This window comes from Tauraco erythrolophus, chromosome 3 (assembly GCF_009769465.1).
Source record: "Tauraco erythrolophus isolate bTauEry1 chromosome 3, bTauEry1.pri, whole genome shotgun sequence".
Lineage (NCBI taxonomy): Eukaryota > Metazoa > Chordata > Aves > Musophagiformes > Musophagidae > Tauraco > Tauraco erythrolophus.
The window spans coordinates 14672117-14698146 of NC_141467.1; the positions used below are offsets into that span (position 1 = coordinate 14672117).

Below are 26030 nucleotides of genomic sequence, written 5' to 3' on the forward strand. Positions count from 1 at the left end.
TTGGTTATGACCTAGCTGTGTGACCAGAGTAGACTGCTGCATAATAAAGCAGTAAGAAAGAGGCATTCCGTGAAAGCATATAGTCCCAGTTATCAGGAGAACTGGTAAGTGCATTCTGTCATTAACAGTGCTGCCATAGGTGAATATCATCTGCTTCATGCAGAGAGACTGATGAGAATCCATGCATCTAGAAAATAAGGGTTTACACCTCCATACACTGCTTTATTTTGTATTGGGCAGATAGAGGTATATGCTTTTTATGAAAAAGTAAGCAAAAATAATAAAAAAAAATCCTTAAATATTGCAGGGTATCAATATCAAAGTACAGTCAACCAGTTTATGAGTGACAGATCTTGAGGCAATCTTAAAGGAGAGGCAAAGAGAAGAATTTTGTTTTAATTACAACATTTATTTTTCCTCTTGTCTCTGAAGGCTATTATTTAAAAAACATAGATGTGATAAATGTGTTGCATTTGTAAATAAGGTGTGGTATAAAAACTTATAATGCAGCTTCATTATATGATAAGAGTGAAATGTGTTCCCTGTGGAGAAAAATCGATACTAAAGATCAAAGGCATATCTTCAAAAGGCCTTGCGTTAAGGTTTTACAAGTGCTATATTTCCTACTTCCTCTCATGCTGATGAAAAACAGATACTGCAAAAAGTTTCATTATTTGAGAAAGAGTCTTCTACTTTTTTTTTTTAATGTGAAAATACACATTTTGCTTTTGTAATCCTGTGACCTGCTGCCTCAGAAGCAGATATTTTAAAAGTCTCTTTTTAGCTTCATTGAACACCATCGCTAACAAGTGAGAGACTCTTACACAGGATGGGTTGGAAGTGCTGCAGGCTTCATTCACTAGCTGATGGAAGGATGATTGGGGGAGAAAGAATCTAGAAACAGTTTCATCTGTACCTCGAAAGAGACTTGCTTCAGAGAAGGGCAGATGGTATTTTCACTGCCCAGGGACAGTTGCTTTAAATCACAGCTGTGTGTCTGCAAGAATCTTTGCCAGTGGGGATTGTCCAAAAATGAATCAACACATTCTCTTGCCAGATCCACGCACCTAGGAGACTGGCGTTACTCACTATGAGTTCTATAGAGAGGGTGATTCCAGTCATGTTGAGTTGAATTTGGACCAATATCTCCAATCTACATGCCCAAGAGGCTGGCAAAATTCTAAAATAAATGCTAACTCTGTTTTAACAGCAAGATAAATGTTTCTTACAAAACACCTATAAATCATAGATTCATTTGCCTAAAGACATTAATTCAACAGACATTCCAATACAAATTGCTGTTATTTCACATTCCCTAAAACTTTATTCAAATTCGTGTGACTCCTTGACTCACGTAGCTAAGGGAACATGCACTTGTGTCCCAGACATAAAGAACTGCCTTCAGCTGTTTCCCAGTAAAATTTTCATTTTCAGTTGAGCTTATCTCCACTGTATACACTACTGAATAGATCAGCAATATAATGGGCAGAAAGTGGTTTTGAAAATCTGTTCCGAAAGGTTTGCAGCAGGAGCTGCTGAGTGGGAAAGTGTTTCTTTTTTTGTGTGGCCTTTTTTTCTGTGCCTGAATGGGATCTGAGTACTTGTACTCAAAGAATGGGTGTTTGTGAGTCAAAAATCTGTCCCTTAAGTTTTGGGGATCCCTCAAATATTACTTCAGCTTTCATAGAAATAAATGAAAACACCTCCTTGATTCTCCCAGGTTCAGTATAGGAAGTCTGTCAGTCAAGATGCACATTGGCTGTTTCCTTTCAATGTCACTCCTAACCCTGTCTGTATCTGTGAAGAGGGGAGAGGGAAGGGGAAAAATTAGGAAGATGAAAAAAAAAGGAGCTTGTTTTTCGAAAGTCAGCCACTAATGATATGTCCACCGTCTATATTCATGTTTGTAGGATGACTGCACTCAGAATATTTGAGCGCTGAAGTCAGAGGAAAGCATGTGTACGCATACCTGGGCTACCTTTAATTAGTTAGGGGAGTAGTAAAAGTGAAGCAATAGTGACACAGACCTAGCCTCTACCAAAGTCTTGGTATTATTGGTGGCAGTGTGCACTTTATAGCATAGCCTTTTGTTGCTACAGCTTTACTGTTCTTAGTATTCACACTAGGTAGATTAAAACTATATTCAGATATTCTGTTTTCAAAAGAAACACAGCCAAAGTTGATGAGACTGTTTCCATGCATACAGGTTACAGAAGATTCATACTTGCCATGTCCTGACATATTTTAGTTTTACAGATTATTTGGATCATCCTGAACATCAGTTGCGTACTGCCTATTTAAAGATCGGTAAGCACAATGTGCAGCACTGCTGCTGCAGTTAACTCTGCTATTTTTAGCTATACATGAGCACAACAGCCTTTTTCTTTCAGAACAGAATTTTACTTCTCTATTAACAAATGAAACAAACTAATGTGGGTTACATTATCAAGTTGCCGAAGGTTGGTCTTTCTTCATGTCACGCTTGTGAGTGACTGTGCTGCACTAATTAAAAACATTGCCATGGCAATTGCTATAGAAACATTTAAATTGGCATCATTGCTAACAAATCCTTGCTATTGATCCCAGCAGGGCTTATTTCACACTACACCTGAAGAATCTAAATAGAATATTTTACATTCAAAAGGACTTTAAAAGATACATTTTTCCAGTTGCTGATGTTCTCAGGAGAATAATGTCTTTCATACAGAGATAATTCATTTACCTGGAGCTGTTGTAGGATTCTGATATCAGAGTCCATACTGCAAGGAGAGACTATAATGGTTCTAGGCTACCATCACACAACCTTCAAAGCATACAAATAAAAAAAAAACATTTATTGCCTCCACTCAGATTCTCTGATTTGCAAAGCGAGGAAAGAATGCATATTTTCCACAAATTGGAGCATTAAAATGTTTAATACACGAATTTCTTATCTTAAAGGAAATTTCCAATGCAACCAGGAAGAAAATAATTTTCCATTGTTTGACAAGAACAGTAAGTTGACCATTGTACTGAGTAAATGGTGGAAGCAGAGGTGAAGTGAGAGAGATTGTCTACATAATTTTGATCAGTTGATAAGAACAAAATCCATTAAAATTTTTCTCTCTAGTTTCAAACTTAAGATCTTTACTCCTCTTAGAAGAGATCAAATTAGATGTTTAGCACAATGTTCAGTAGATTCAGACTGATCCAGGCTAATAACTCCCTCTTTACACCTAATACATCCAACTATTGTAAAAATCAAAAGCAGAAAATAATGAGCTATAGCTTTTTTCTTTTTTTTTCAGTCATTCCAAAAACTGAGTCTTATGCTTCTTGATATGAAGGCTATTACCTGCCTTCTCAGTAGTAGTGCTCAAGTTCTGTTAATTAACAAGGAAAACAGTAGAGGGCAGCACTACGTAGAAAATCACACATTTTAAACAATCTCGGATTAAATTCTGTCTCGACTGAGACAAAATGTGGAAACCTAGATTCATCTGAGAAAAAATATCTGTTAAAAAATTGGACTTTGCACAGAAATAATTTATTTTAGCAGGCTTAGAGCGTCTGTGCACAGTGCGTTGTGGTTGCTTGAAGAGCTGCTCTTGCTTTTCTGGACTACACCAGAATCCTTTGTTTCAGTACTAAAACATGCCTTCTGAGTCTACCAAAAGCAACTCCTGACCCACTTGAACAGTTGACTACGATACAAGATGCATAAGCCAATGACCACCTTGAAGTATTTCTCTGAGCACAAAAAAAAAGAGTGTTATAAACATCTTATGCATTTGAAGGAGCATAGCAAATAGTATTTGGACAGAAAGAAATGAGAGCAATTTCAGGAAATTAAAATGTGTAGTTTTGAGAAAGCAAAAGTGAAGCATTTGAAATTTGAAATTTCATTTACATTTGAAATTATCACAAAATTGAACATGCAATCAGACATCCCCAAATGGTCAAATGAAAATGTATTGACGCCCCCTATCCTTCCCATTTCAAAAAGAGTAAAAATAAACCAGACTAAATAATCTGAGTGTTAGATTTGTCTGACTTTTGAAATAATACAATTTTGAAGAGAAAACGGAAACTGTTTGATGTTTTTGGATAATTTATTTTTCACAGCTGTCTTCCAAGGCTTATAGGTTTAGTAGTCTCATCGATTAACCATGTGTTAAAATTTTGGCAAATACATGTGTAATTTTCAGGGCTTCTTGATTGTTTGTTTTGTGGTTTGTTTTGGTTTAATGTAGAAGAGCTGATATATTCCAAGAAATTAGAGAAATAGATTGGTCAAATAAATCGGTCATGACCTTAGATATATAAAAACCATTAAATTTATTGGAATAGTTAAATAGCAACGCATCACTCATACACAAAGCAAAAGTAATCAAATTCAAAATTTGATTGATATGAATATTTGAACATGTTATCATTCAGAATGTATGTAAGAGGTATTGAACTACAGTCCAACAAAAAGTGCTGTAATGCAGCTGTGAAAGAGCATTATTTGAGGACACATCAAGCAGGAGTATCTCAATAAGAGATAAAAGACTTCAGAGCCTTTGGACAAACTTAATAATTTGGTCTTTTGAGTACAGTATTTTCAAAAGTAATTCCTATTGCTGTCTAATTTCGTTCCACAATACTTTAGGCAAGATCTAATTTATGAAGTCTGAAAAGGCCCTGCAATCTGTCTCAGATGGCATAGTGGGCTGGATTTGGGGATCTGGATGATCATGTCTTATGTTCTACATTGATAAATAGTTTTATTCAGTGACAAAAACTACTTCAGTCTGTATTACACAGGGAAAGAATCATCAAATTTAGACATAGATAGAAGATTAGCTCAGGTTGTGGTTTTTTGTTTTTTTTTTTTTTTTGATGTGTGGAAAGTTTCAACCACAAGGCAAGATCATCACGTAAGCAATATGTTTTCCAGTTAACTGTCAAAATTTACTGGTGTTAAATTAACCACAGGAGATTTCCCCTTGCCCTTCATTGTGCAACAATGAACAAATTGAGCATTACAAAGAAGTAAACAAGATTTTGGGTTTACCTACAGAATTCAAAGAAAATACATCTACTAATGTATGCCAAGATCTGTGTACATGCATGATTTTATGCAAATAGAGTTAATTTGCTCTGTGCTTTGATTCTTCAATTAAAATAAAGAAGTAAAAAAATAGTTTCTCTGCATTATAACCATGATCTTCTGCATAAATTTGCCATCTATTAAATTGGGTTTTTTTTGGTTTTGAACACGATGTTAGAAAGTAATAAATATTCCAAGCCTTCACTTCTTGCTCACCTAAAACTCTGTTTGAAGTTACTAAAACGCTAAGACTTTGATCCTCCGTCACGATTGCTTGTTAAGATCCTGAGCTATACAGAATGTAATAATTTTAAGAAAAACTTCACACAAGGGTACAATTTTATCAATTTAATCATTAAGATCTTTAGAGTACGATTGACTGAATGTTTTCCTTTAAACAGTTTTGGTTCTCAGCTGACTAATAATTTTCACAAAAAGCACCTTATTTCAAAAAATCTTTATCTTTTTATACAGAAAAAGATTCCCTTACCCTCCTCTAAAAAAAAACCCAAACCCACTCACAATACAAACAAAAAAACCCCACAAAACAAAAAACAAAGCAAAAATAACTGCTAGTAATGTTGAGTTGTGGGAGAACGAAGGATAAATATGAATGTTTTTTCAAAAAAATCCAAAATTTCAGTATTCCAAAATTTCTGGGTGTTGTGGCTTCATGCTACTATCACTGCTCATGGACTATGATTCTCAAAACAAATGATACTTCTGCTGCTGAATTGTTTTCCTAAGCTTTCTGTAATATACAATGACAGCTCAGCTAATGATATTCTAAAGCAAAAGCAGGCTTGACAGGAAACCCAGGTGATGGAAAAGATTAGGACATCAGGCACCTCGGTTGTACTGCCTAATAAAGAGTATGAGTTTAAAAACAAAGAATATTTGGCTTTCATTAAATGTATTTTACAAACTTTTACACAAAACATCAGTTCCAATTTCAGAAAAAAAAATAATAACAGTAAGATTCTATGTCATGAAAATTCTTATTCATTCAAGAGGGGAAGAAATAAAATACATTCCAAATGCAGAATTCTGTTCCAAATGCTGAATTTTGTTAACCCCAGCAGGATTCCTATGAACCAACTCTTATCTAACAATTACTTTTTGTTTCTTGAATAAGGAATCTGTTGAAGGTATCAATAATACTTTAAATTTCATCACATATTATGAGTTCCTTTGTGCAGAAACAGAAGCAGATACTTTGGACAATTGGGGGCTAGCAAAGATGAAAAAGGGTTTGTATTAATCATGAAGTAAAAATATCAGATTTGCAGACAATTCTGAACAGATAGTAAGAGAAGATAGCATTAGGCTGAGCTGGGAGAGATTAGGTTGGAAGGTTTCTTACTATTTGGGCTGTTTCGTTATGTCTGGATGCTGTTTGTAGCTAAAGTTTTCAGAAGAAGAAGTATTTTACTCAGACTGTGTTTTAAATTAATGTCTATATACAGTGTGAAAGAGTGAAACAGAAGAAGATGAAGGAGACATTAAAGAACTTGACTTATAACTCTCTGAGTAGTTCTTGTACATAGCTGTCTCAAGAAAAAGTTCCAACACACAACTGATCTTTATTTTTATGGTTATATGTAATTTCCATGAGTTATTGTCACGATCTAAGGCTATTGGTAATCCTGTTTCCCTAGGACCATGGTTTTAGGGAAACAAAATTATTGCAACTTACTCAAATACTTTTCTCTGTCCTCTAGGTCATACTTACAAGAGGAATATAACATTTGAAAAATTTGTTCTGGTGAATTATTAGAGGAGTGGAGGCCAACAGGATCACTGTAAATGATGAGGACTTACTACTTCTTGATGGTTTTGCTTTGGAGCTGTATGTTTCTTGTGATTCATATGTTGCCATCCCAAAAGAGGACTAACAAACATTCACACAGTGAAAGGATAACAGAATTATCAGAGAATGGTGGAAAAACACTGCACCGCACCAAGCGTGGTTGGATGTGGAATCAATTTTTCTTGCTAGAGGAGTACACAGGTCCAGATACTCAATACGTGGGCAAGGTAAGACTGGTGTTTAAAGGATACTTTAGAGATGATGCAACTGACGCCTTTGATATTTTCATTTCTTCTCTACAGTTGTTTTGCTTTTTATACAGCAATGGTCCCAATTTCTCAATTAAGTCAAACAAAGCACATCATGGACCACCTGAGGCTTCCATGATTGTTTGAAGTTGTGGGAGAAATGAAGTAGTTTAGTTAAAGAAAATATGAAACTGTTCAGACTAAAATGTTCCAATTTCTTATTACATATGCCCATGCAAGTTTTATCACTGAATAATTTCCAGTATTCTACTGTTAAACATAAATATTAGATAAGGGAATAGAGAAGTATGCCTTCATTTATCTAACTCGTGGCATTTGCTAGTATATTGGAATGTATACTTCCTCAAGTGAAATATAGAATTCTATTTATTAATAATGAAATTGTTGTCTATGCACAATTCTAAGTATGGATAAAATGGTTGAGGAGAAAAAAATACCTGGTTTTCACCATTTCTGCAACAAACTGAAATCTTTACTTAATGGCTTGAAAGACTTTCCATTCTTTGAGACCTATCTACAAACATCAAAGCAGCCAATCATGGTGACTATGAACTTGATTTTGACCTCATTTGTACCAACACTACATCCATACAACTCTGTTTTCAGTGAGATTAATTCTGACTTGAAAGAGCAGAAATAAGATGAGAGCAAATAATCCCATTGCTAAATCTGTTTATCAATGTGCAAAATAGGAAGGATTGCTGTAGGCAGAAAGATCTTCAATAAAGTGTGAACTAACTGCATAGAGAGATTTCTAAACCAAATTTGGTTAGAAGTATCTTTTAGTACTGAGTAAAGTTGCAAAGAGAATGTACAATAAGGTGCACAATAATATAGACCTCCAGAGACTTCGAGAATTATTTATTTTTTTAAAATAGAATGTAGTCATAGAAGAGGCACAAGTATCAAACATAAGAGTTGATTCCAGTTTCAATCCCGCTGCTGTAGATGAATGGACTCTAAGCCACCTATGCCATTCTAAACCTCAAATAAATTAAGCTGTCATCAAGACTGTCATTGTCATCTCTATTTCACACGAGGAATGCCTATATATTATATTGCAACAAATTTAAACGTACTCGACGCTTATTGCAAACTAACTAAAAGCCATTGGACCTTATTATCACAGAGCTAAATCCAGGAAGGAAAACAAATGGCTGTACTGCAGTTGTATCTGAGATGATTCATTTCTTACAACTCAGATAACATGTTGAGATTCTTCACATTTCACTGCAAAATATTGTACAGAGGCCCTGAGGGAGGAGTCAGCGTTACTGATTCTCTAAACAGATGGAAATCACCCCAAGTATTAACTTATATTCCACAGAGATGGAGTTGGATTGAAGTGATAAACTCCATATGGTTGCATTAACTTTAGAACAGTTTATGACATGACAAAATTATCATAGTTCTGTCCTCAGTGGTATAAAACCACAGTAAATCCATTTGAGTTAGTTCAAATTATCCTGGGTACATGTGTCATACAGCATCAAGAGGGAGCTGCTACAAGAAGAAGTCAACTAAGGAAATTTTTTCCTTAAAAAAAAAAAAAGTAATAACTTTTTGAACAGTATTATTCCAAGAAAGGCTTAAATCTCAGGTTTAGTATTCTCCTGCTCAAAGTGATGGTAATTAGCAAACTGGTGTGTGTGAAGAGAGAACTCTTTTATTCCAACCCATGGGGACTAGTTCATAGCAAGTATTCTTATCCAGTCCCTCTTTAATATGGATATGCACAGGCAGATGGATTACTGGGATAGAATAATAAATGTTCTACTAAAAATTCAATAAACTGAATTAAGAAACTTTATCAGAACATAAAATAGTAAAGGATCATAACCATAATACTGAAAAATTAGTTTTCCCTCCCTAGTTCAATTTTCAAACAATTTTAATGTTAGGTCATTGCTTGTGTTTTGTTAGTGATGCTACTTTGTTGTTACTTTACTTTGTTATGAGAGTATTCTGTTATTGGTAGTGGGGTAAGATCACTTAGAATGACATAAAGAGATAAAACTTATTTGCTAAGGAGGATGGGTGCATGGGTTGGAGAGCTATTCTGTAACATCCACACATCTCCCACTCCAAATGTTCGGCCTCCCAGCCCAGTTTAGACTAGCAGCAGGGACCCAGGGGAACTATCACTTTCTTTTACTGCTGGACTGTCCAAGTCCTGGCTGGCAGCCTGGTCCCTGTGAGGGCACTTCTGCCTTGAGCTCAGGTCCCGCTTGGTGTCAGAGGTCCCTGGAGGGAGTATCACATCTAAGGTGTTATGCTTATTATTATTATTATTATAAAAGTAGCTCTTTTTAAAAATAGATTGTCGGCAGCTAATGGCCTCACCACACAAGTAGTCTCAGGGAGATGTCTTTCCTTATATTTAAGGCCAAATAACTGTTTTTTACCAGGGTTACTCTCACCTTCTGGTATCCTTCCTAAATATCTTCCAAGCATGGAAAGTTGTTAGCAACTCCATTATCCCTGATTTTTTCTTTCTTTCGTGCAGATACCAGACTAATCTAAGCAGCTAGAGCTGGCAAACGCAGCCATGGTCTCATTTACTTGAGTGGTGCTTGTGGGTAGGTTTCATCTGTGACAACAAGTAACTAAAAAAGAGGCCTGGTGTACTTGTAAGGTAGATGAAAAACCCAACTCCATGCAAACCTGGTGCATGGATCCCAGACTGCTAACAGGAGTAACACAGTGTTAACGAACTCTGAGCAGTTAGAACAGAGCTTATGTTCCAAATTATAGTTAGATGGCTTTTAGACAAAGGCAGTGGTAGTATGGTAGGTGACATAAAATGGAGACCAGTATCTAATGCACTTAGCAGAAATAGAAAATACTGTTTGATGAGCAAAGGAAGTTAGCATACAACAGCTGCAAAAAGGCTTGATAACTAGAACAACTGTAGTAAGGAAATTACTCAAAGAACACACCTAAATCACCAACCACCCTTTAGGCAAAAGGCATATGATGGGAGTCAAGGTAAATCCAGACAACCTGCAGTATATCCATCAAACATATTTTCTTCTCCCAACTCAGAGGACTCACCTGTCTCATATTCTGGTGCATGCACAAAAATAAGTGCATAGGAAGTCTTTAAATTCGTTAGGTCCTATTACTCACACCTGCAGCAACGCAAGAACTGCTTATGACATCCTTACATTTCTTATCCTTTTAAGCTATTATATTCAGGAAATACTTAGAGAAACCAGTCACTCCATCATGCTATATGTTGTATAAAAAGTGAATAGGGAGGTAAACTTTGCTCTGGAGAGTTTGCAACTGAAATATTCAGCCAGACACAGGGAAAGTAAGCGGTATCACAGAGTCTTGTTTAAAAATCTAGCCAAGAAAAAAAAAATTCTAAACCATAAACATGACCATATTCTTTCAAGATGTCTGTTGCCTGGTATGAATGTTGAATATCTCAATGAGATAATCAATGTGAGGAATTTTCAGAGGATATAGCGAGGGAAATTGTAAAACTCATTCTGCCTACTGAGAATTCACAAAAAAGAAAAAGAAAAAATGGGTTACAAGATAACGTTCAGAGTTAAATGTATGAGAGAAGTTTCTTTTTAAAGAAAAATAATAAAACTGGTAATTTTTCGGTGAAACACAAAGAGGTTGAGAAAATAAAACACGTGACTGTGTATCATACTGTGGCATTCATTTGTTTCTGCAATCTCCTTTTCTTTCACTACAAAGAGGCCATAGATCCAACTTCTCAGCTGCTTCTAACTTTAAGCCTCATGCAGAATCTTAGAATCTAAAACACTGACCTCCTACAAGAAAAAAGTCTACCAGATTTATTCAATTCCTAAACAAACAATCCAAACAGATAATAATCTAATAAAAAAGGACATGCAATTTAGGAAGTAGTAAAATATTGATGGGGATGATGTTCATTAATTAAAGAAAAAGGTAATAAAATACACAGAAAGCTCTAACCAAGTAGCCCTTTAGGGATAATTAGTTTTATTTTCCAAAGCTAATACTGATTTTATGTGCCTTCATTTCTAAATAACTTACCTGACACCCAGTGAATGAGCATTAGTTTTTGAAAATCTCTAACTCCATCTCTCTAACTCCAGTCCTTGGGAAGTATTCCTGGGTGGGAAGAAATAGGCCTAATCAAAATCATCAGCCATTTTGGAAAACACAGTCCTTTACACTTTGCAACAATATACTTAAGTGATTTCAAGAGACAAGAGATGTTCTGTCCTTTTAAGCCAGTCAATTACATTTTTTTTTACATGAAAGCTAGTCTCTCGCTATATCAAACAGACACTTTGTTAATCAAAGACTGCTAATCTTCATGGGCAAATAATGTGTGAAGTTCCATGCAATATATATTAGACTAGTCATAAACTGTGCCATCAAACAACTGTTATATTCCAGAATTTAAAAAAGATAAACAAACAACAACAACAACTTTTTTTTTTACACCATCTCCAACCTTTCTTTTTCATATTTAGCGGGGAAATACAAAATTGAATTAAAAAGAACTGACACTGCTCAAAATGAGCTGCTCCATGAATAACCTCCTGTTTAATAACTTCCACAGAAATGAATGACATGGGCTTTGCCAGGTCATAAGCATCATTTACATTGGATGCAAACTGAAGAAAAATTGGTGTTCTACCTCCAGTTAACTAGTGAGTTTGATCCATGATATTTGCCTGTGTGCCTTATTAAAAATTATAAAGTGGAAAGAAAAATACTCAGACAGTGGTTTTTTTTGGAGGGATTGTGTGTGCTTTGTTTTGTTTTTATTTTGGGGAGCAGGGTATAACATATATTCAAATGCAACCATTTATTTCTTGTAGTCTGCACTTACAAATATTCAGACACCTGTAAGTGAGGTTACTTACCATAGTAGTCTGCCTGATAAGAAAAGAGAGAGACAAGACCAAAAGAACTTCATGTAACAATCCAAGAAGTCTCACTGAATTACCAACCTCACCAGACTTGCTGTTATTTAATACAAAACTTCACTCAATATCCCCATTTTACTGTATTAGGTTTTGTCTTATTTAGTGAAATTGAATAGTATTTCCTTGTAAATATAGAATGAAAATGTACTAATGCCTGGAAATATTATTTCACATTACTTTACTGACTGTCTTTGGTACATCACAAAAGTCCAAAGTAGGCTGCCTCTTACTATGAGAAGCAGCAGAGAAACTAGAAAATGGGATCAGTGAAGTCCCTACTCCACTACTTTTATTCCAGTTCAACCATATTGCCAAAGCCTTGGCCATTCTCAGCCTCTGCTCTGAGCAGTTTGGGAGGAAGAAGCTTATGACCTAAATGGCTGATCCACTGAGCTGGCTTCTGACAGCACTGCAGTGCCGAAGTCTGCAGTAACCTTAATTTCTCCATCTGGAAGCATAATGTTCTCATCTGCTACAAATTTTTTTTTTTTATTAACAACTACTTAATATTGTTTTATTTATACATTGAATTTTATCTTAATCTTGTCTTTAGAATACATGAAAGAACTTACTTTTTCTCTTGTGCTTTTAATCAATTTATACAATTAATCCATTAAGATTTCTTTACAGAATTTGTTATTTTCACTCCACAGTCAGTTTAAGAGCCACCCATTCTTAGGATGAGAAAACATACAGGTGCACTATCCTTTCAGTGTTTCAAGTGTGCCCTCCACTTTTTTACAGATGCATCCCGCTTGTCTTGTTTAAAAAACTGAAGCATTCAGTTCAGCTCCTAAACGCTGCTAGAAAAAGTGCGTTTCTTTGCCATTTTTTGACTTAGCAGTATGACAAGTTTAAAAAAAACAACAGAATCATAAACAATCATATGTTGCTGACATATAATCATTTAAAAGTGTAAGTCATCTTCAGGAAAATTTAATCACAATCTTAACATGTTCCATGTAGCACGCACTATTACCCAAAGTCATCTTTTAAAACACAGTTTTTGAATAAGATTTAATAATATATTTTCATTAGAATCTCTGCTTTTCAAGTAAAATCAGTATTTTAAGGTAAATAGAATAAGAAAAAATAAGTAAAAATAGTGAGGTCTCTTAAGTCTCATCTTTTTTTGTTTTTCTTTCTCAGACCCCAAATTTTTCCTTATCTTTGAATGAATATAACAGAAATAATGCAATAATCAAAATAGAAAAGAAAAAAAATCCATAAAGACAGAAAAGACCAAAGAAATAAGAAAAAGTCTGACCATACTTTAAAAAATAAGAAATGAAAAACCTCTTTAATTCCTAAATTAATAAATTAATAAATTAACTCCACTTACATTGCATTCTTCAGTTCGCACATTTTTTCAACAAACATTTTGTCTAGTTTCAAGCATCCATATCTCTAGCCAGATGAATCCTCAAAATAAAAATAAAATGGAAACAGGCAATCCAAGAAAAAAAAAAAGTTTAAAAACCCCATCACAACAAGCTGCTGTCTCCAGATAAATGCATAACTTAACTAAAAATATCAATGGATTGAGAGCAGCCCTGAGGAAAAGGACTTGGGAGTGCTGGTGGATGAGAAGCTCAACATGAGCTGGCAATGTGCGCTGGCAGCCCAGAAAGCCAACAGTATCGTGGGCTGCATCAAAAGAAGCATGGCCAGCAGGTCGAGGGAGGTGATTCTGCCCATCTACTCTGCTCTTGTGAGATCCCCCCTGCAGTACTGCGTTCAGCTCTGGGATCCTCAACAGAAGAAAGACATGGAGCTGTTGGACTGGGTCCAGAGGAGGGCCAAGAAGATGATCCGAGGACTGGAATGCCTCTGCTATGAAGAGAGTCTGAGAGAGTTGGGATTGTTCAGTCCAGAGAAGAGAAGGCTCCAGGCAGACCTGCTAGCAGCCTTCCATTACCTAAAGGGGGCCTATAAGAAAGCTGGAGGGGGACTTTCTGCAAGAACGTGTAGTGATAAGACAAGGGGCAATGGCTTTAAACTGAAAAAGCGTAAATTTACATTAGATCTAAGGAAGAAATTTTTTACAATGAGGATGGTGAGGCACTGGATCAGGTTGCCCAGAGAAGTTGTGAATGCCTCATCCCTGGAGGTATTCAAGACCAGGCCGGATGAGGCTTTGAGCAACCTGATCTAATGGAAGGCATCTCTGCCTGGGGTAGGGGAGTTGGAACTAGATCATCTTTAAGATCCCTTCCAATCCAAAGCACTCTATAATTCTATGAAGAGACATAGCTTTACTTGTTTAAAAATAACTTATTTTCTGAAGGTTTCCAACATAAACTTTATTGAAAAAAAAAAAAAGAAAGTAAAATTTTTGTCAAAAAATAATTAAAAACAAAGCTTTCAGTAAAATTTCATTGCCAGGTTTAAAAAGAAGGCTGGAGGGCCAGGTAAGAAAGTGGTGAAAGACAAAAGCTACATCTTCCAAAACCAATCAGGATGTTTTAGTTTGAAGAAAGGACAGCTGCTTATTTCTGAATACCTAAAACAATTTTTAATTTAAGTTGCAAAAATAGTGAAGAGATCTAATCACATCATGCATAACCCAAGTATGAACAGTTTGAATATGAAATATCTTCAATGTTACATTGCACTGATAGGCCTAAGTTAGAATTTTGCAATCAAATTTTGACATCGTATTTCACAAAATAAGAATAATTTCTGAAAACAGCTGCAATGATCAGAAACTTCAAATACATGAATAAAGAGTGAGTTGGCATTGTTTGGTACATATAGAGCAGCTGTCATGAGATCTGATAGCTTCTGTTTCTTCAGCTACATAAAAGACTGCTAAAAAAAAAGTCTCAAGTTCTTGTCATTATCAGGGGAAGAAGCTGGATTCATATTGTCATAAGACTGATTTACATTCAACATCAGGAGAAGGTTTTTGATGATATATACAGTCAATGCAGTGAAGTACCTGGCAAAGATCACTCAGAGAGACAGGATTATCTTGATACTGGAGATTTCCATGACAAATTAAAAAGAACATGCTAGAAAGTCCACACTGACCCTACCTGGAGGAAGGAAGATGGCACAGATTATTTCTTTAGGTCCCTGTCCTGTTTTCAAGGATTCTGTGTGTGTTTGTCAAGTTCAAATGCTAAATCAGCTAAACTGCTAGTGAAAAACAAAATTAAACAAAATTAAACAAAGAATAACCCAAAGGCATAAGAAATGAGGAAATCCTCAAACTATTTATTCCAGACTCTTCCCTTTCTCTTTTCCTTCTCTTTTCCCTTTTCCCTTCCCCTCCCCTTCCTCTCCCAAGCTACTTTTAAAGCCAAAACCAATATGAGACAATTCAGTAAAGGCAGAACAACAATAATTCCCCATTTCTTTTCCTTTTTCCCTCTCTCCATGTTCCTCCTCTCAGGTATGGAAAGATTATGCTCACCTGATACCCAACATAGCAGCTAAGACTACTATGTGGAGTCTAGTTTATTGTTCACTACATCGCTTACTCTTTGCTTAGTCAGAGCTCCTCTTCCCCGGGGATCTCCTGAGTTTCCTCAGACCAGCCATGGGGTGGGCCAGGACAACAGTAACAGGGGTCTGGGGCCCACACAGTGGCGGTCCTCCCCTATGGAGTTTGCAGGGATTGAGGATGTTGACGAGCTAATGAAAACCAGGACTCGAAGTGGAAAAAAAACCCCTGATTTAAGGACAAAGTGGGCCTGAAGAATGGCGTTCTTTTCTGTCTCCAGTCATAACTTCCAGTTGCCATTTAAAATACTATTTTCCTTACAGTAAAAACTGGCTTTTCTAAGCTTAAAACCCTCTTGGTCTTGACAAGCTTCTTATGATAAAATGCCTAAGCAAGTCTCCCTAAAAGATCTGGCTGGCTTAAGAGCCTGCCACGATAGGTAATTGTTGTTTGCAGAATAGCCCTAGCGTCTCATTATAACTTCATAGGCTGGTATTTCTCTGCCTTGCAGCTTTAAGCCTGTGAGAAAAGAAGATTAGACTAGTGCCAATCTGCAGACCTATCATTATCTCTTTTCAGGCAATCATTTATTGTGCATGACAAGGTCAGAGGGTGAGGAAAATGTATTTCACAAGATACTTTTCATGATGTTGTATATTTATTGCACTGATTACATTATGGGAGCGATTCTGAAGAGAAGTGTTTTGACTATATTGTGGTTTACTGGTACCTGCCAGACTGATGACAAAGAGGGTGCAAAAGCCATCAGAAAAAATCAATATGTGACTACTTATAAAGGGCAATTTGACTGCATCAGAGGGTTGTATTGTGCAACATCTTGTCTATCAGAGAAAGGTTTATGAATAGTCAGCTTGAAGACAGAGGAGCTGTCAACAAGCAACTGTCAAGAACAACAATTCTTTTCTTCCTGTATGTGTCTGATACATCAAATTCTGTCCGTTGCAGGAATCATCACACATTTCAGCCTTCTAGAAACTGAAAAACATGTTCTCTGGCCGATGTAATCAGTCATTTTAACACTATGCTGGGCATCAATCAAAAGAGGAACCTGTGATCTCTTATCAGATATAGACACACAGAACTACGGTCAAATCCTTGTCATATGTATTGCTGTAGCAACACAAACACACTGGGCTAACTTCTGTTCTCTCTTATACCAATGGTCAACAAACTGCTGAAATCTCTCTTTTCTGTTTTTACTCATCAGTGTAATAAAAAGAGTGAGAAAGCATTCTGACCTCCATGAAGTTATAAATTCCTCTTTACCTTGCTTCACATTTCAGGGACATCCATGCCCATTTCAGATGGAAACTATCATACTATTTTTGTCACATTGAGAGTGTGAGGAAATGACAATCAGGCTGATAATATTAAGTGACTTCTAGCTTTAACTGAAGAGAATTTTTTTATGTATTCTTCACTTCCATAGAGGGAACCTAAAGAGAAAGGACATCAATTCCCCTCAGTTTAAATTGCAGAACTCTTAAGAAAATCTCAAAGAGGACCTTGGAATTGTTAATTCAGCTACAAAATAAAGTTTTAGTCCAAACCCTGCCACAAAAGTAGTTGATGATGCTGGAAATAATTATTAATAAATTTTGATAGAATGTTTGGTTTATGTATATTTTGCTTTATTTTTTCCATCTGTAAAACGTAATTGTCAACACTTATCCTGATGAAGTGTTTCCTCACAACACGTCTATGTATGAAGTGTTCCCACACAATATTACAAAAAAAAAGCTCTGGAATATAATAGTAACAACCATGAATCAGCCATTTGATTGACAGCAGGGCTTGGAAGTATCGGGTTGAATAAGACATCAGGGTACACTATAAAAATGAGGAAAAACAAAACTAAGTATTTAATAGCTAGCTACTTGGTGAACAGTGCTTGAATGCTTGAATTTTTGAAATACATGATTGGTTTAACTTTTCTCAATGCATAAAAATGACAAACACAGAAGTATTAAGTGGTGTACTGTTAGACTTGTACTCCAGAATTCATAAAATGCATTTACCTAACTTAAAATTTGTGATTGTTATCATCACCTGTAGCTGTTTTTGCTCCTTGAACTTTAAGCTGATTTAGTTTCTAAATATTGAAACAAATTTAGTTCCCATAAAAATGTTCCAGTTTAAAACTTCTATGCAGCTTAAGTGGAATTAACACTACTATATCACACTGTTGAAAATATTGCAACTACTGATGCAAGTTTTAAAAATGGTGCTTTTCTGATAGTTCAATCTTACAAGGATTGTGGAAGTAAGCATATTTTTCTTTTTAATAAGCATTTGTGATGAATAAACACTGTCAAATACTAGGAGGTAACAGAGTATTAAATGTTCAGATATAACTGGGTCAGGTAGCTGACTGATAGGACTGAATTAACAAATGAAATATTTAAATATATAAAGAATTTTCTTACATTGTCTGTCTAACACAGCAGCATTTGCATTTAAAATGCTGAGACTATAGATCCTTTAAACCAATATTTTTTTTTAAATTAAAACGTTACTGTATGTTATGTGTAACATAAGTGACAAAAGGAAATAATCATGCATATTTATTGGATGATGTGGACAATAAAATGAATGTAAAGAGGAATTTGGCATGCAAGCAAGTATTACTGTATATATTGTTCCTGAAGTAAATGGAAGAGGGGTTGTTGCAAGAAAGCAAAGTAAATATTTAGATTTTTTTTTAACTGTCTCTCTAAGTTTCACAAAACATGAAAATACATTAATCTCTATACAGGCTAGTAATTGTGAAGTGGAAGAGGTCACAGTCGGATTCCCACTCATTCCATAGGAAGGATTTAGAATCACATGCAGAAAGGCATGAAGTGAAGGGCAGAATGTGAATCTGTCCCAGAAGAAATGCTTTAGTCCTTCAAAAATACTGCTAATAGGAGGAAACAGGAATGATCGGTCCTGTTTTCATTCTATTAGGGGTACTGCAACTAATTGTCTTTGTGCTTCAAGTGGCTAAATGTGGTCTAATTTCAAAGTGTGTGAAAGGAAAAGAAACAACAAAAAAACCCCACAGTTTAAAATCATTTTGTGCTTCTAAAATGATATGAGAATATATATGTGTATATATATATATGTGTGTGTGTGTATAACACATTGATTTCAGGATAAAGAAAAGATTTTAGATAAGCATTTAAGGTATTTAAACAGTAACTATTTAACAACCACATTCTAAAAAAAGTATTGAAGAATTAACAGATTGACTTCTGAAAAACATTGTCTTGATCTGTAGACCTCTATCTACAAGTATACATATATATGTATATATACAAGTAAAATTTTGATTGGAAGTAGTAAAATGCTGCTGTTCTAGATGTATTCTTCAGATCATTGTGGATAACCCACAACTGGAAACAGTATAACATTAATCAGTTCAGTATAACTTCAGTCAATGCAGTAGTTGTCCAAAGTTAGGGCAATGGATAACTAAACAAGTTCAGGGACATCAGATTCATAAAACAAACAAACAAACAACAACAAACAAAAAAGCAAAATAAATCAAACAAAATAAAACAAAAACACACACACACCCACAGGTCCCTCTAATATCGCTATTCTAATCTGAGAGTTGTAGATGCTGGGGACAGGGGACGGAGTGTAAAAAAGAAAAAAATCGCAGTGGCCAGGTTTGCATGCTCTCTCAAACCAGCATCTCCTATTGCCACTGAGATAAAGTACTTGGCTAAACAAACCATTTCTCTTCCCTGCTACAGTATTTCTTACATGCTTATGAGTATAGAGCTGAGACCAGATCAATTAGTTCTGTGGAGAGTAAGGGATAATTCATTCACATGATGAAATCATGTTGCTTCCAGGCCCACAGCTCTTATTCCTACCTGTCTCTGTGCACATCTTTTGGACCTATAGTGCATTTTGAGTGCCTCTGAAACAGCAAGAGATATCACACACAGAGACAGATTTCACTCAGAAGTTTCTGGTGAGAGAAAAATCTATGAGAAAAATATTCTTTCTTATTGTGAAACCTTTAAAATAATGATAGATTTGCCAGCTGTTCCAGGGTCTGATTAAAGTGACAGAGCTTGATGTCGTGACATGATGATTTCTGACCTGTGGATATAATTGATGACTATAGTCACTTCCTGTAAACCTGTATCTCGTTATGGAACAAACAAATGACAGAGTATGACAAACAATAAAAAAACAGTTTAGTTCTTCTCATCAGTCAGAAAACCTGCAATCCAGCTGTTGATTTGGAGAATAGAGAGAGGAGAACAAACAAAGACATTCTATGTGCTCTGAAACTCAATTCTTTGTGCAGAAATATGCAACCACTTTTCCAGATTTGACTACAACCTAGCATATAGGGCACAGGAGGTGCAGAAGATATGCAGGGGATGGAGGCACTTGAGAAAACAGCTCTGGTTTCTAGGACTCTCCCTGAGGTATGGGGAGATGTACGTGTCGGGAATTAATTTCCCCATATTGTGTTTGTATCAGCAGTACCAGAAAAATACTAAGAATTCTGCTGGATCCTTCCTGAATGAAAACCAGAAATACCCTTACCCATTAAGTCAAAATCAGCACCTGCAGCTGATGTCAGCAGTGTTTTTCACAATATCATTCTCCAGAGAATTTGTAACAATAGACAGCTGAACACAAGAACCAGATGCTGGAAAACAGAAGATAAGAAAAGTAAATGTCATTTGTCTTGTTTAATATACAGTCACTTAGGTTACCATCACACACAGAGTTTGGTTGTTTAATTAAGAAGTTTGTGCTGATGTCACACATTCCAATCAGGTAAATACATTGCCATTTAGAACATACATAAAACTTTTGATTAAACACACATAAATAGAAAATTAAAGCAATGCAGATATTACTGCTGCAATCCATATTGAAGAACTATTGCAGTTATTAAGATATCTTTAGAGTTTTTAATTAGTTAAAATGCTAAAGGAGGAGAATATTGGCTGACATGCTGCTTTTACTCTATCCTAGCTGCTGTAAATCTCACAAAGGTCTTAAATCATACAGTGGGGATACTGGGTAATATCCTATCTGTCACTAGCACTCAACATACTTTCTATAAGATTTTAGGGTTGGTTGGGATGCTACAAGCTCTTATTTCAAGTACACTTCTTGCATTTTTGCTATAAATTAATTTATTTTGGTTTAGGTAACACTCATCCATCCTCCTTCACAAATACTGTGTTCGTTCCCACCTCTATATGCATAACCTTGTTTACTTGGAGTAAGCTTAGAGTGATAATTACAGTCAAGTTTCCTCAAGTCAAATAAATTTGTGCTTTAACACATATTGGAAAAACCAATCTTTTTCTGTGCCACAACACTAGAATAAATAGCATAGTACAATCACCATATATGACTAAAAATTTGAGGTAAATAGGCACATGGCTTTCTGAAAGTAACACATACACATGTGCTTGTGTCCTGTATTTTGCATTTGTATTTTGTTTTTCTCTCAGCCCAGGAACTTTAGCTAGAAACTATGATTAAAACCTGTTTGAGGAATCCTAAAAGTACTGAAACCATATTTTTTCTTCTCATTTCTGAATGAGTCACTTTGGACATATCTGAATACCTTATAGTATATCGTGTTCCTTTCCATTGCTTACTATTTATGCTTATTGCTTTCACATTTATGAAGTCATCAGCATATTTGGAAGAATCATACTAAATCTGACAGTTAATGACACTTTGCCAAGTTGATCGTTTATACTATGTACAGTCTATTATGGTTTCTGTATACATTTTCCAGAGTCAGTAGCTCTGTATATATTACAGCCCAAACATCAACATTTTCTAGTTGTCAAACTATTAAAATAATGTTTCATTATGTTAATTTTATGGAAAAGTTTTTTAATCTGAATCTTTTGCCTTAAGTGGTAAAGAAAACAATGTTATTGTTGTGGTTTTAGGCCAATCCGGCGACTAAACTCCATGCAGCCGGTCTCTCACTCCAGTGAAGTGGAGAGGAGAAAAATACAATAAAAGAACTGAGGGTCGAGACAAGAACAGAGGGAGCACCCACCAACCACGGTCCCAGGCAAAACAGACTCAGCTTTCTCAAAGCAAACGATTTATTAACAGCTACTTAAAAGAATAAAGACAAGCAAAACCAGTTACTTAAAAGGATAAAAAGAAAACAAGGCCAGATCTTAAAAAACAACACCTCTCCACCCCCCCTTCCTTTCCTCCCGGCTCTACCTCCTCCCCCCAGTGGCGCAGGGGGCCAGGGAATGGGGGAGTGCAGGTCAGTTCATCCCATGTTGTTACTGCCACTCCTCTCTTAAAGGAAGAGGAGTCCTTACACCATTTTCCTGTGCTCCAGTGGATCCCCTACTCACGAGGAAAATGCACAAACTTCTCCAGCTTGAGTCCTACCTGCAGGATGCAATCCTTCCCCAATGGATTGCTCTGGTGCGGGCTTTACCACAGTCTCGTATTCTTAGGGAGTTGTTGACACTCGCTCCGGTGTGGGTCGTCCCACAGACTCTAGATGCGTCTCTATACAGACTCTAAATATGTCCCTACCTGTGCCCATGCTTCACAACTGTCCTCAGGCTCAGGCATCTCCTCTAAACAAAACACCGACGGGGGTTGTCCCACGGACCGTAGATGCATACTGTACTCAGGCCCAGGCATCTCTTCTCGACATGGGTTTTTCCACGGGCTGTGAGTGGGTCTCTGCTCCCCCAGGACCGCCTTTGGCTGCAAGAGGGCCGCCTGCCATCTCGCCACCGGTTACAGGAGAAACTCAGCTCCAGCACACCTCCTCCAGTTCCATCTTCACTGACCTGGTGTTGGTGTGGCCGTTTCTCTCAGATCTCAGTCCTTTCTGGGTGAACTCGGCCCAGCGGGCACCCCAGGAGCGGGGCGCTCCTCAGGTTCCCCAAGCGGCTCCACCGCCACCATCCTCAGCGGCTGGCACTGGCCTGGCCCGGGCCGCCGCCCGGCCGGGCACTGAGGAGCAAGGGCAGCGCCTCCCTCCCTTCTCCTCGCTCCTGGGCAAAGGCACACCATTCCAGTTCCTTTGTCCCGACGTAAATAGGGCAATTCGAAGAGGCACCGATTGGCTCAAGCCCTGAGGGGGATGGGAGTCCTATCTGGTGGGCAGCCCCTGCGACCAGAACCTCCCCCCACATCAAACCATGACAGTTATGAAAGGTAAACTTAAGGAAAGGAGTTTGTAGTAAAGGCAAATTTGTGACTGACTTGTGGAAAGCACCTTAGCTGTACAAGGAGCTAAGAGACTGAATATACAGTGTTTCAAGGGGGAGGGAGAATGTTTTCCATCTGAAGAGTGAATTGCTCATGAAGTATAAAACGAATAGAGATGTGTTCGGACAGCTGACTTATGGTTTAGCAAAGCCTTAAGTAGAAATATATTTGGTACAAAAAGACAATATCAATGTAACTCTTGGTTCAGCTTTCATTTTCACAGGGGGAAAAAAATCTTCATCTTTTATAGCTTCTAAGTTCCCCTGCTGACTTGTTATAGCCTCAAACCAAAATAACTAGCATCATTTACACTTTAAGTTTTTATTATTATGTCTGCAGCAACCAGAATTAAAAAAAAAAATAAAACAGCAAGCAAACCCTACTGTTCTCCTTTAAGAAAGACCTTTGAATTACGCACATTGAGGCAAACCCTATTCCAGCCAGAATTAAGAAAAAGCATGTAATAGACTGTTGCTCCAAACTTCTAAAATATGTGTACGGGTACACACAAACTTGCCATTAACATTTTCAATGTTTCGTGTGAAGGTGGAAAGAAATAATACAGAAAACTGCAGTAGAGAAGACTTCTTAGAAATTGCTTTAAGCAACTATAATATGAAAGAGGAATTAAGCTTTCTAGATTATCATAGCAAATTTACAGAAATTATGAAAATACTTTCACAATTCTACAGGATGAATTTAAAAAACCATGTAAGGACATCAAAATTTTCTAACTTAATTTTTAGGATTTTTGCTCAAAGAACTTCTAACCTCTACTTACACACATCAGTAAATAGCAAGTAAGGATGAACAACCAAATGCAGTACTGCGCAATATACAAGGCAACACTGTTGACAGGGAGCACTGGAAGAAAGGTAGCATGCCATAGCTATATGACCCAGAACTGCTTCCCTATGTCAAGAAAAGACTCAGTTTTGCATCTTCCTTCCATTCCTTTCTGTCCTGGTTCAAAGAGAGCTAAAAATAGCTGACACAGATAGGAGACTTCGCTCTCTCTAATGTGTGACCAGGATGTTAGAGAATTTGGAGTTTCAGAAGTTTCGTACTGAAATTGGACATGCCCATGAATTCACTTGTCTTCCAGGTCAGATATCAATCACCTGCTTATCTATCTGATTTCTGACTTTAAAACTCTGCGTTTACACCCTTCGCTCCTCCCATGTGCATTTACATCCTAGCTGTGACTGCAGCTCCATGTAATCCTGTATTCTCTACATACCCTAGAAGAGATTTGCTTGTATTCCAGTAGTATTTTCACCACAACAATGTGGATATCAACTTAGTCTTCATGTCTCACTAAAATATGCAGATGTACCAATGTAGTGATACTAAAAAGAGTTCATTTGACCACCATAACTGAACATATTTTCACTTAAAAAGTAAGGAAAGAATATTGCTCACACTTTCTAGAAGGCATTTACAGGCTGAGTCTGAGACAGAAAACCATGGGAAATCAGGATTCCTCTGCTAAAGAAAACTGCTGGTGGAGGTAGTTGAGGTAAGAAATCTGTAGTAATAGCTCTTTTTCTATGTCATGATATGGAGGCACACTGAAAACCATCTAAGTTGTAAACACCATCAGAGTACCTACCACAATGTAAATATGAATCTACCCTCTTCTTGATGTGTCTTCATCCTTCCTTTCCCCTCATCCCTCTCTACAGGAAGGATTATACCTCTTTTCTGAATTCAGGCAATAAAATAAATGTTTTCACTGTATTTATTCATAACAATTTTGCTAGTGACAAGTAGCTCATCTTGCTCTTTTTTCCCCTTTTCATCTGCAACAATAGTTGTACAGAAATAAATTGCAAATAAAATGAAATCTAAATGAAGTCTGTCAATTTCTTGTTTCTAAATGGGGAAAATTGATTCACATCACCATATAATTTGTTAACTGTGTCCATTGATTGTCCCCTCTTCCATTGATTATATGTCTGCCTGACTTGAAAAGAGTTACCCTCTATTACAATGAGCTGAGAACCAGATCAGCTGCACAGTTTACAGGAAATTTAGTGAATTAAAATTGGATTAATAAAAAACAGTCAAGTACTTTTAAACACGAGCCTTTCAGGAACTCTTTTCTAAGAAAACATTTTTTTTTCTTTTTCCTCTGTGTTTTCTTCTGTCATTTCATACCAATTCCTGAACTTGACAACTTTCTTGCTAAGAATGTTATGTTTTGTATTGTGTATAATAATAGCAATTTTGATAGAAGTTGTGGATTAGCCTTGGACATACAAAGAATGCATAGTCAAATAAAATACTTCCTGAAACCCGGCAGTTATGTGTTATAATCACTATCTGCTGATAAATACTGAATGCTACATGAGGGTTAAGTGTAAGCCAAAGGAGTAAGGTACTTAATTTAGGGGAAATAGAATTATGCTACAGAACTCTGAGATAATCTGTTGTTTGCCTACTCATTTACTTATTGGAAATTACAGTAACAGAGACCCGTGTAAATTTATGTCAAGATTCCTTTTGAGAACATCAAGATCTCAATTATCACATCAGATAAAAATTTAGTTTCACAGAACTGGATAGACATTCTAATGTGAAATGCACTCTTTTCCTATGTAAATAAAAATAAAGCGATTCAGAGAGCATTTATAAACATACCCATATTTATAAGTCATATATTGTTATAGAAATAGGTAATTGTCACTCCAATAACGATTACAAATGTCTTTCTCTCTGATGATCCTCAGAAAAAGTTGTGTTGAGAACATGTTTAGCCAGCCACACAGAAGACTATAGAAAAAAAAAAAAAGTGTGTGAAAGAATATTAAGAATTCAAGATATTCAGCAGCGCATCTTCTAAATTATGTCTTCATTTCAATGTGTTTCAGATGACTTCATGCTGGATATTGAATGAAATGGGGATGGAATTAGTTATTTGTCATTGCTATATGCTGAATAATCTAATATATTATCTGGTTTGGATTATTTTGTTTGTTTGTTCATTTGCTTTCCTTTATTGAAGTATACGGTTCTCCTCTGACCCACCAGCTCTTCACAAAACAATTTACGGAACGGGCTATTTATGATATGGGAAAGGACACATTGGACAAGTTCATTTTCCACCCATATAGAATTTTTGATTGCTAACCTACCCCACTCCAAATAGAGTAAAAGAATCATGTAAAGTAAAACAAAACAAAATATTTCAACACGAATTACTTTCTCCTGATAATAAACCTCCCCA

General features: G+C 36.3%; 1 protein-coding gene across 1 annotated transcript in view; it reads left to right on the forward strand.

The window, feature by feature from the left end:
* Window positions 1-6877: 6877 nt before the first annotated feature.
* CDH9 (cadherin 9) overlaps window positions 6878-26030 on the forward strand; it is a 71545-nt gene continuing 52392 nt past the window's right edge. Inside the window, exon 1 of the mRNA XM_086609014.1 lies at window positions 6878-7111. Within this exon, the coding sequence (XP_086465140.1) occupies window positions 6881-7111 (231 nt within the window). The 5' untranslated portion in view covers window positions 6878-6880. The remainder of the gene's footprint in view (window positions 7112-26030) is intronic.